General features: G+C 43.2%; 1 protein-coding gene across 2 annotated transcripts in view; it reads right to left on the reverse strand.

The window, feature by feature from the left end:
* Positions 1-4,073: 4,073 nt before the first annotated feature.
* The window catches only part of LOC128764838 (gamma-aminobutyric acid receptor subunit pi), a 68,490-nt gene continuing 59,850 nt past the window's right edge, over positions 4,074-12,713 (reverse strand). For both annotated transcript variants that reach the window (XM_053875039.1, XM_053875038.1), the window contains exons 7-10: positions 9,498-9,635; positions 9,220-9,372; positions 7,670-7,860; positions 4,074-7,592 (exon numbers count right to left, since the gene is read on the reverse strand). In XM_053875039.1, the coding sequence (XP_053731014.1) occupies positions 7,233-7,592; positions 7,670-7,860; positions 9,220-9,372; positions 9,498-9,635 (842 nt within the window). In that variant the 3' untranslated portion in view covers positions 4,074-7,232. The remainder of the gene's footprint in view (positions 7,593-7,669; positions 7,861-9,219; positions 9,373-9,497; positions 9,636-12,713) is intronic.

The following is a 12,713-nucleotide window of genomic DNA, read 5'->3' on the forward strand; positions in this document are numbered from 1 at the left end:
AAAGTGCATCAGATGGTGTTTTAGGTGTTATTTTTTAACTGAAGAATCCCAAAAGTAACATCATAATAACTAGTGTAAATGAGCGGATCACGTTTTGCGAGATTCAAGTTCACCTCCCAGACACCTGAACGGTCCTAGACGGCTGCAGATTGGAGTGAAAAGTTTCTGTTTTTATTGTGATATATTTATTTACTGTCTAAACTCCCCTCTGCTTCCTTGTTTCTCGGTCGGATCTTTTCTTGACTGGCAACATTCCTGTCCATGTCTTAGTTCAGGTTGGGAGTGATCACCACACACACACAAAGATTTTTGGTCGTAAATATTGAACATATTGATATGACTGTCGCCAACCGTTTAGCTGGCTATCAGGGCAATTTCACTCTTCACACACCCTAGAAAAAATGAGTTTACAGTAGAGTACAAAGAGTGATAGTAATCTGGGTTTTACCAGCCTTGATCAGGAAGAGGCAAAATCTTAGTCCCCTCACAATTATTTCTTCATGGATCTAGGACGCTAGAACACAATTCCCGGAAATGTCAATGTAATAATAACTCTTTTTTTTTTGTTATTTTGCTGACTGACAAACAGAAGGGATCATGACACATTGGTAAAGTTCATTGTACGGATGAATTTCACAGATCCAGAATTCATACTTTCACAGTGTCTTCAGGTTGAAAGTCCTTTGACCGAGTCACACCTCTCCTCTTCGAGTCCTCATTCATGCATCATCCTCAATGGTTGTCTTGCCCTGTTGCCATGTCCAAGGTGCTTGGTCCAACATTGCCTCTCCTGACCCTGATACTCTCATGCTCAGCGATCAGTATCTCGGATCAAAGAATATTGCGTTTTATTGGGGTTTTGTCAACTGTTTATAACATAATATAAAGCCCACACATCTGAAGTCTACAACCAGGAACCTATGCCAGGATCCTGTTTGAAGACTTCAGCTCTGCCTTTAACACGATTCTCCCAGCTCTGCTTGAAGACAAGCTTCGCCAGCTCAACGTGCCTGACTCCCTCTGCAGATGGATGACAGACTTCCTGACCAGCCGGAGTCAGTGTGTGCGGCTGGGGACGACTGTCTCCGACACTCGGACCCTCAACACCGCGTCTCCTCAGGGCTGTGTTCTCTCTCCATGGCTCTTCTCTCTGTACACTAACTGCTGCACCTCCAGCCACGAGTCCTTGAAGCTGCTCAAATTTGCGGATGACACCACCATCATCGGGCTCATCTCAGATGGAGATGAGTCGGCTTACAGGACAGAGGTGGAGCGGCTGGTGTCCTGGTGCAGCCACAACAACCTGGAGCTCAACGCCCAGAAGACAGTGGAGATGATCATAGACTTCAGGAGAGTCACAGTTTCTCCATCCCCTCTCATGTTGGCTGGTTTACCCATTCCTATTGTAGACTCCTTCTGCTTCCTAGGTACCACCATCACTGAGGACCTCAAATGGGAGCCAACCATCAGGCCCCTCATCAGCAGAGAATGTTCTTCCTGAGGCAGCTACGAAAACTACGACTGCCGACGAAGTTGCTGGTGGAGTTCTACACAGCCATCATCCAGTCCATCCTCACCTCCTCTATCACCGTCTGGTACAACAGTGCCACCTCCAGGGACAAGAGCAGACTGCAGCGCATCGTACGTTCTGCTGAGAAGGTGATTGGTTGCAGTCTGCCACCTCTTCATGACCTGTATGTCTCCAGGAGCGAGAGACATGCAGATCCGGGCCGACCCTTCTCTTCCTGGACATGTTTGTTCCTCTTCCCTCTGGCAGGAGGCTACGGTCCATCCAGACCAGAACCTCCCGTCACAGGAACAGCTTCTTCCCCTCGGCCGTCAGACTGTTGAATTTGTGATCAGCCTTTGTTATTTTATTTTATTTTATTTTATTTTACTTCGAAGCACTTTCCTAGTTGGTGGAACCCCCACTGACCATGGCAATAAATTCTATTCTGTGTCTGATCGAACCGTTTTTAACTAAGTCATTCATGTCAAGTCATAAACGTTTGAATGTCATTATTTCATGAAGACGCTGATTAAAATTCAAGACACATCGTCACCTAACAATTCAATCCCAGGAATTATTTCACCCAAGTTGAACCTCATCTTAATGAAAGTCCACCTGCTGCTTTCTGAGAAGCAACAGCAGCTCACAAAAAAATAAAAAAGAAACTGCACACGTGGAGTGTGACATCGTCGCTCAGTGCGTCATCAAGAATCACGCTCAGCTGTGATTTGTTGCCCAGTGCAGCACTTTGGCGCCGCAGCGCCTCCTCCCTCAACCGCGGATCCACATCGCCACCTAGTGGTGAAATAAAGAGGCGCCTCTGTGGCTTTAAATCCAGTGCGTCTCCATCAGAATGTGCTTGTTATCCTTACACTTATTATCCTGTGTTGCTGGGATCAGCCAGGAGGAGCATTTTGGGGTGTTTCTTGGCAACTATTGGCGGGAAGCCTGGTGAAGAAGAGAGTCCTCACAGGTCAATTTGTCCGCTTCAATAATTTCAAGGATGTTAGACAGTCATCTACCTGCCTCCACCGTCCGTGTGATTGAACCAATGACATCAGCAGCGAGGAAAATCAACTTTATTTCACACTGCTTTTGACCTCCTCGGCCTTCTTACATGGCTCTGTCCCCTTGTTTCTGCTTCACTCTCCATCTCTTTGCACATCAACTACACAATACATCAAGCTTTTCTTGTGCGTCATATCTGCTGGTGTATCATTTTGTGGATAAACTATGTGTCCTGCATCCAGTCATTTCTAAATCTACCAGTCGTTGTTAAGAATTTACATGAGGTGAGGCTACAATTCTCACTTTCTACTGATAAAAAGTGAGAAAAAGCTATTTCTTATTTCAAGTCCTTGTGTGTGTGTGTGGAGGGTTTCATATGTGTGTGGTCACTGAGGCGTGAATAGATGAGTAACTGGAATCTCATGGTGCGGAAGCTAATCTTATTTTTCTCTTGTAAACTGTTGTGATGAAGCTCACAGCACATGGCTCCGTACTATTTTTTATGTGTCCTGCATCCAGTCATTTGTAAATATACCAGTCATTGTTAAGAATCTCCATGAGATGAGGCTACGATTCTCACTTTCTGCTGATAAAAAGTGAGAAAAAGCTATTTCTTATTTCAAGTCCTTCATGCATTTTCTTTTCAGTATGTGGTTTCCAATGAAAAGATGAGAATACATTTGAATTTACTTCATATTCTGAATATACCAATTATTTCAATTGACCAAAATGCTTCCTCATACATTAAATGAGAATCATTTATTAAAATAATGTATAATAACTGATGCAATAAATGCAGTAAACAAACAAGTCCATCTTCATATTCTATTTGAGCCTGTTCTCCATTTTTCACTGACTTGGAATCCCACTGTAAATTTGCATTTTATGTCATTAAATAAGCTGCATATCCCCTCCAGACGGGTGGTTCGGTTAGAATGTGAATCACACTTTCCACTTTCTATTCCGCTGAGTCAGAGCGAGCGCAGCTGCAGGCGTGGAAGCCTACCTCGCTCCGCTGGGATGCGACCGCTGCAACACACTGAAAGTCTGTAAATTGCCCCAAATTGGAAGTGGAAGCGAAATGCTTTGAACTCAGTCGCCCGCAGACATGCGACGGCACAAAATGTTTTGTTGTATTATGTTAACATTTACTTCACCTTAACACTGGAGACAGCCATCTGCTGGGTTATTAGAGGAAACTTTCTTCCCTTTTCTCCGAGCAACTTGGAAAAAAAGGTGGATGGGAAGAAGGTGTCGAACTTTAGATGCAAATAGGAATTTCAAACGCTCTCTATTTAACTTTTCGTCCATCCGTTCTTCCAAGGTCAAGAGGGCAGCGGTCCAAGTAAAGAGACCTAGACTTCTGGAGACGAAACACAGTCTATTGCTGAGCGCTTTCTTCACTTCAACAGACCGAAACAGAGGCCTCACGATGGACGACAATGTGTTTATCTTAGGTGGCATCAATCTTCACCTCATCCGACATTCAGGCGCCAACAGCACCACATGTGCGACAAGCACAGACTCTCCACACGCATTTGTCGTACACGTGAAATAGTTTATTGCTATCATTCATATCCATACATCAAGGAGACATGCATATTATTTATTTACATCAGGGCAAACCAGTGTCTTTACATCACCATGGTGTTACAGTTCATAGATACATTTCACATGTAGACGTCCAAAAACTGCCCGTAAGCTTGACGTCAACTCGAGGTAATCCGTCCCTTGACATCCGTCAATGACTTCAGAAGTCCCGTAGTATTGAAATAAAACTCTGTCCAGAGTTTCATCAGGAGATTTCTGTCTCGTAGAAAGTTTGTTTTATTAAAAAAAAAAAAAAAAAGAGAAACTGATAGCCACAGTGCTAAATTGCATAAAACCATTTCAGTGGTTCAGTGCTTACCTGCTACTGAAGTCCAGTCGTTTCCATACAAAATAAACAGTACAAACAAGAGGTGGTAAGAAAATGTATCATCTCACAATGTAAGATGTGAATCATCCTCACCTCTTAATAAATTACTTAATAAATAAGAACAAAAAAAACGTGCGGGAAGAGCAGAAACAGAAATACATTTACATCAGGCAAGAAAACCATAACAACCTTGTTACAGAGATCTGACAAAAGAACTGTTCCTAAAGTTGCCAGAGATCAGAAATACTTGAGTTCAGATGTAGATACTTGCATTGGAACGGAGAGAAACAATTAAAACGTGCAATGTTGTGTGGAGATGAACTTTTGCTCAGCGACTCCATGCTGTTTCACAGTCGGGTTCCACCTCTCGGACACTTGACGAATCAGATTTGAGTCTTTGGCTCTGTATCTCGCTCAACACATGGTGACTTCTATTCATAATTCTAACACCATACCTAGTGTGTTTGCACCATAAAAGGAATGCAAGAAAGGTTCCTCCATTATGTTGAGTATTTCTCGACTTGAGCGCTCGGTGAAGGCAAGAAAACAATGACGTTTCTAATCATTTCAGGCTCAGACTTTCGTCTTCCTGAAACCATCGCAGTGGTGTTGCCAGTCCAACAGACATGATGTTTTCAACGTGTCTTGGGTCTGCCCCAGGGCCTCTCCTGGTTGGAGATACCTGGAACTGTAGATGGCCTGGCCACCTCAGCTGGCGTCTCTGGTTGTGCAGGAGCAGAGGTGCTATTCTGAGTCTCTCTCAGATGACAGCTCACTATCTCTAAGGGATTCCAGCCACCCTCAGTCAGTATCTTTCGGACACCCCTCACTACAGGTGAGAGGAGGAACTGACTGGTCAATTGAGAGCTTTGTCTTGTGGCTCAGCTCTTTCTTCATCTAGACAATCTCACACTCCAGCTTTCCCTCAGGCCCAAACAAGACTCCAAGATATTTGAACCGGCACAGTTTCATAAAATGACGTGCAGATTCCTCTTCTTTTAAAAATACACTAAGAATGATGCAAAAATGAAGTTTGCAGGACAGGAACAGGAACTATTGTGAGGTTGTCCAGAATCTTCTACACACTAGCTAACAGTATGTGGTAATGATGGGTAGCTGTTTCATGGCACAGTATTGAAGGGTTGATGAGGTTTCATGAAACAGTGTCCTGATTTTCTGAGGCCACTAGATGGCGCTGTCTGTTTTATATAATGTTTGGACTGCAACAACTCATTAAATGACACATCATTTCTGAATCAAGAGCACCATCTAGTGTCCTCTGAAAATCAGGACATTGTTTCACCAAACTGCCAATACTGTTTCATAACACTTCATCTACCCATCGCTAGTATCGCAACACACAACCCCCTTGTTCCTCCTTGTTCGGCAGAGTCTACTACAAAACCATTGAGGGTGGCACCACACCAAATGGTACCTGAGGAGAAAAGAAAAGGAGTTGAAGTGAACACAAAGCCACCTGTCTTCTCCAATTCGGGTTAAAAGGAAGGGAGCTCATTGTCCCGTAGGACAATGTCCTATGCTCACATTAGGAGGAACGTAAGGTGGAAGCCTGATAGAGTCTGAAACGCTGAGTTGACCTCCAAGTGCCAATGGAGACTACGAGACTCTGGAGGGGCTCTGGAGCAAATCAATGAAAGCTTTCAATTTCCTTCATTGTTCAACAGACTGAATTCTACACTTATATTTCTTTGGGAAGTGTCCTAGATACATGACCAGTGCGCGTGTATAGAATTGGCATATACCACTTTTGGCAAAGCTCTGGTCTCAGTTTCTCCAATTCAAGGGTACAATCACAGAGTGCGTTCCATCCTGCATGTCAAAATAGGGCTGTCAATACGGTAAAATAGTATCTCATAATCGCAGTAAAGCAGAGTTAGCTGGCCATGAACTGCAAATTCAACTCTCGCCTGGACACAATCCTACTATAAGTTACATTTAAAATGGAAAAAAGTGTAACTAATTTGAGGTTAATGGCAAGTCAACTGGTTAAAAAAATGTTAATCCAGTGACAGCCCTGTGTCAAGCTAAGACAAAGCCAGACGACCAGATGATCCTTGGAAAGAACCGGATTATTTCTCCGCCTGAGCAAACTGCCTTGTTCCCTCTGTCTTATCTGGAAAGAACAACATTACTGTTATTGAAAGAAAAGCACCTATTCAGTTGAAAGTCACTGATTCCTATCGTAAGCCGTGTGTCTCTCTGAAGGTGACTTTTCCCGTCACATCATATCAGAGGGAAACCTTTCCCACCTCGACAGTATTTCAGTAGAATTAAGCAGCGCTTTCCAAATATGCCGGAGAGCATCAACGGCAACTCCATCTCGTATTGGAAATCCATCACCGGCGTCAACAGAGTTGCTTCCATCTTCTCCAGCATCTCTTTTCAACACCAATAAAATCCATTTCAGCGGTAAATTAATAAACATTTGTGTTCGATTGACCACAGCGTAGAGAGTATAATTTGCTTTCCTGTAACGCCGCCATTGGCAAATCAGAAGCGCGAGACAAACTGTACAGCGGCACGTTTCAAACAAACTCGCGAGAAAAAAAAAGGTGCAGACGAAACCAGAAAAGGCAGATACCAGCAGTAGAAAATCAGAGACACAATTCAAGTACAAGTACATATTTCTGTACCGCAAAGTCGTCAAGCGTCTTCTCGACAAGTTTCCATGAATCCGTATGTCGAAATCAGAACACAGTATAAGAACACTTACTGTACATACATACAGTAGAATACACTTCTGTCACGGCTCCTCGCTCACATGCTGCCAAAGTGCTAGAAGTAGAGATAATATGTCCAGTAGAGCAGGTTGACCATGACAAAAGACAGGGGGAAGGTGACTCGGGAGTAGTTGTCTATGTGATGGGGGTTGTCTATGTGACAGCAGCTGATGAAGCGCACCACTTTGCGGAGGGTGGCCAGGATGGTGAGGCACCTATTGGTGGGCTCCGGAGGGGACGCCTCAGGCTTCGCCTCGCTGCCCGAGGGGCTGGATGGATTGACAGTAAGTTCTGTGGAGGCGGGGGCGGGGGGAGGCGTCGCTATTTCTTTGCGTCTCTTGGCCCTGTTGTGAGTGGAGATGGTGGTGACGATGCCGTTGATCTCGTCGTCCAGGTCGTGGAGCGGGTGGCCGTACTGTCGGATAAGGCGATTTGTTAGCATGTTAGCTTGTGCTAATACCATCACCAAAGCACAAAAATGTCAAACCATACCATGATCATGTGCGAGTCTGCGTAGGTGAGGGTGCAGAAGTGAGCCACGGCATATTCAATGAGCGCGCCGAAGATGAAGCTGAAGCAGATCCCCAGGTAGACGTCGATAGCCTTGATGAAGCAGTTGGCGTTGGGCAGTGAGGTGCGGGCGCCCATCATCAGAGTGGTCATGGTCAAAACTGTGGTCACGCCTGAAACACGGACAGCAGCTGGATGCTGATGGATCTGACAACGTATCGCTCCTATCAGCTACTCACTCTAATCTCGCAACTTGCTTTTGTTAGGGTTGTGAGCTTCAAATGTCAAACCTAGAGACTCACTCTGGTTCAGGACACATTCATTCATAAGGGCTGACAAGAGTCACATATGAGGATGATTCCATTCTACACATGAGACCAAACTCGCTATCCATAGTGAGCTGGCTGTGAAATCGTGAACCTGAACCATAGTTTCAAGTTCATCTAGACATTCTGAGGTGCTTCATAATTCCATTTAAAATATAAGTACTGTATATTCAATTGGTGCGTCATATCACATGTGACGCCTTCCTGTCAAATCCTGAACGTCTGGCGTACTGACTCCTGAAACTCTTGCTTCTTCTCTGATCTTCGCCCTCTATTTTTCACATTTCACAAGTTTTCTTTGTGTCCTTTACACAGTCAGTGTCCAAGCCACCCATTCCAGCCTATGCTATGTCGTACTCTCATTTCATTTTCATTTCAGACGTTGTACGACATTTGTTTGAAATGTGTTTTTGTTTACCTCAGTTACCGACTGCAATCATATTTTTCATAAATATTGCTGAACTTGTCTTTGTGTGGACCTCACTTCCACACTTGAGTTTCACGTCTGATCCTAACATCACAACACCAATTTCTTCTTTCCTTTTGTGACATGTATTTAGTATGTTTCGGTATTTTAGAATCCTTCCCAGCTGATCAAAGTTACATGCTCTATCATGCTAATAGTGCATTACGGTGTCACATAAATGTTATAAATCATGACTGCACAAGCGTCTTCATGACCTAGATGATTCAAATGTTTTCACCCTGCTTCTTGTTTGTTTCTTTGGTAGTCGTATCACTGCCTGGGAGACTTTACGAAAAAGGCCACGCCACTGACTTAAATGAATGAACGCTCAAACAATAGCAATAATGTGATCAACATTACGGAGACACATCTCCAAAAGACAGTTTTCCACTTGAATATTTGAAATGTCACTTTTGGTTTTTAACCTCAGCAGTCGCTTCAGTTCTAACTGTGTCAGCAGGCAAACCACGTTTCCACGAACTCTCTCAGTCATTAGCATCAGGGAGAGGAAAAATGAAGATCCTCACTGAAGCGAATATCATTAGATCCAGTCTGGCACCAGGTCAGACAGCTCGGAGATTTGTTTGTTTAGCGCAGAAGCTAAGGCCTCGGGAGGTTTCTGGCGCAGCTAATTTACTCTTATCCAGCTAAAGAGCTTTGTGTTTGGACGTCTTGCCATCAGGGTGAGAATTTGAACAGAAAGTAGCTTGGCTGTTGGCAGCGTGGCTTTGGACCCGTACCGATACAGATGCGCGCGGGAACTGAAGACAAGGAGATCCAGAAGGAGACCCATGAGAGGACCACCAGAAGGCTGGAGGGGACGTATGTCTCCAGGATGAAGTAAAGGATGCTTCTCCTCAGCTCAAAATGGAACACCAGCTTAGGGTAGTGACCTGTTGAGTCAAAGTCAGCACAAAGCACTTTCAGTGAATCTGCAAGACATTCGTGAGCATCACTCTGTGGGAGCTGAAATGCCTTGACTTGTTTAGGATGAAGAGCCTTTTGTATGACTCCACACCTGTTTCATAGATGGCCTCAGACACAGAGGTGTAGTGGTCTTCCACTGTGTACTGAGCGAGTTGCAGCGTGTCCAGGCCGCTGACTGACTCGTTCCCTCTGGTCCAGTAGAACATGACGTCGTTGATGTTGTAACCCCCTGTGGAGATGAAAGAAGAGACATTTTCAGGGTGCAATTCCATCTACCTCTCTTGTCCTGCTTGGGACCTGGACTCTTTTGTTCAGTGGAATCAAAACACTGCTCTCTATGATTGAAATTCACGATTTATTATTTCATTAAATTCTGTTTCTGCTGGCTTTTTCTTATGGAAACTCTACAGCCGTATTGTTTCATCCTGCATAGTAAATTATATTGTGTCAAAACAACATTTGTCCGAGTGTATATGGGCCTTATCTGAACAGGTGTGGATGTGACTCATTTCAGAGCAACATCTAGTTCGAGTTATTATTATTCTTATTAGTAATAACTTTACTCTGAAAAGAGTCAAGTCGACACCAGTTCAGATAGGGATCATATAGACTCAGACACTGTTTGCATAACATTTAATGTGTGTCCTGTACAAAACCTCAACACCACCTGAAGCACCACCTCAACCACGATACACTTAGAGACAAATACTGACAAATACTACAACATTTTCAGACTGAATAAAAAATATTAAGATCAACATCTATCTGTCTGAAGTTTGTCCTTTGTTTTTCATATGAGCTTCATGAAAATGTAGCTGTTCAAAAGTGTTTTCGAAAATATAGAGTCAAGAGAAGTACTGAAAAATGTACTTAAATAAATACTACAGTACAATTACCTCAAAACTTCACACCACTGCTTGTGCTACCACAAACCAGTAGCACTTTTTGGCACTTTTTCATATATAATAGCAACTCAAATGAGAATTTTTAAAATGATGACATCAAGTAACAGAGGCTGGTTTTGGGGAGAAACATCTCGATATAGTGAAAGCGGGTCATAAATGTGTGAGGAATGACTATATAAAAATAAACTACTTGAAAAACCTATCAGATATAAAGTTTAAACTTTTACTCTTTTGGCTTGTAGAGCTGCAACAGCTAGTCAACTATACTCAACTATTAAATTCAGTTAGCAAGAGTCAACTAGTCGTGATGTCATGGCTCTCTCTGCAGTAAACCTTCGGAACCCAAAACGCTGAAAGTAAGGGAACAATTCAGGAAGGAAACATATCAGTCTCACCAGATCTTGAGCAATAACAACTCGATTCTAAAGTCTCAAAACCATATATGACACTTTACAAGTGTTTACAACAATATTCATACATTTTATGTCCTTTTTATATCACTATTTGCGCCACTATAATCGGACGTAGGCATGTCTGTTAAACTGCACACACCATGTGCCGACTATCTACTAACTCTCATGGTAGTCGGTGACTAGTTAACCATCAAAATATTTGTCTGTTTTGGCCCGAACACATCATTGGGGCAGCTACAAAAGAACCTCAATAAAGCTAGAGAGTGACTCACAACTATCTCACATCTATTTTCTCTTGAATGAATCAAAACAGACTCAAATTGTGACAAAACAAACGTATATTTGGTGCTTGAGTTGTAAAGCACACATTGGCTTTAAGGTGCAAGGCTCATCCACAAGTTCATTCAAACACACATCTCTTTTCCCACATCCTGTCAACAAACTTCTGGTGCCGTTGTCTGGATTGAAAAAAGGCTTAAAATACAACGGAACAAATGATGTGAAAGACAGGTGTTGCCGCGACGCCTCTGCGATCGACTCAGCATCAAAACACTGTTAAAGTTTAATGCTGTCATCAGTGCCGACGCGATCCGTTCCAATTATTCATCCACCTCAAACACGATTTAAAATGCATTTGCCGTGTTCGCTCCCTTCTTCAGGAGGAAATAAAGGGATAAGAATAACCAGAGGAGACTTAATCTTCCAGCAGGAGAGAGACACATCAAAAATACATGATCTCAAAGACCATGGTGTTCAGTTTAATGTGTTTAATGTTCTGCATGCGGACGCTTTTACGCGGCTGTAACTGCAGAGGGCGCAAGACAACCAGTTTGAGGAGCGGTGCAGCTGGCTTGTCATGAAATACGCAGCGATCAGAGCTGCTTCGCAGGGGCAGCGGGGCCCCACATGTCCACTCCTTGAGTCACCCATCTTCTGCCTTGACCAGACAGTGGCCTTGTACCACACTGGAGACACGCTGCGCTTCATTAAACCTCCTTACACCTCATTCCTCCTACATCACCAAGCACTTTCCCAAAAGCCCTTCAAGAGATACATTAAAAGGGAAGATCACAAAAGAGAGCAAGTGTCTTCAAAAGTCTTTGTGGAGTCGGAGACCACTAAATATTTCACACCTCCTCCATGTCTTTCATGTTTTTTTTTTTTTTTGTCAAGAATTAAAATCCTTGAGCTCCGTGGAGACGTGAATTCATGGAGAGCGAGAGAACAAAGATTCCCATCATCAATCAATCTTCAAGACATTTTTTTTAGAACTGAAATTAATTTAGGTTTTCTAACTTTTTGATGAGCCTTTGAAAGACGCTGCTGACAGCCATGTGCAGAACCAGATATGATGGTCCTAATTTGGGAAGGCTTCGCTCCCACCCAGCTTCCCTGAGGTGTTTCCAGGGGAACCAACAGAAGAGCATCCAGCCCTGGCTCTGCCTCATACTGTGCTCACAAGGTGAGCTAGTCTGAGCCTCTGACAGATGACAGAGTTGACGTGTCATCTCACTGGTTATAATCAATCATGCGCAGCCTCAAATACAAACAAAAGTGAAAGACGAAGGATCAAAGGATAATGTTGCCACTTGAAATGATGGTTGACGCTAGATCAAAAGTTTTGATCTACAGAAGCAAAAAGGAGCTATTTTTAAATCAGTATCACGCTATTTTGTGATAAAGGTATCTGCAGTAAATAGAAGAGACACATTTGTGTAACTGAAAATAACAAAATTCACAGTTAAAACTCTCAAATTGTAATTAAAATGAAATTGGTTTCTGGACTCAGAATCTTCTGCTTCAGCCTGTCAGATCCAGCACTTCATAAATGTTGGCGAGTTGGTTCCTCCCGATATGATGTTATCACGATATTTTGCCCACGATCACGGCAACATCACGATGCAACAATTCTGCAATTGTTGCTATATTACAATATATTACATCCACAATACATTGCGATATGGGTGTCACCTAAGAAATTCAGAATTT

The sequence above is a fragment of the Synchiropus splendidus genome, chromosome 9, assembly GCF_027744825.2.
Source record: "Synchiropus splendidus isolate RoL2022-P1 chromosome 9, RoL_Sspl_1.0, whole genome shotgun sequence".
NCBI lineage: Eukaryota > Metazoa > Chordata > Actinopteri > Syngnathiformes > Callionymidae > Synchiropus > Synchiropus splendidus.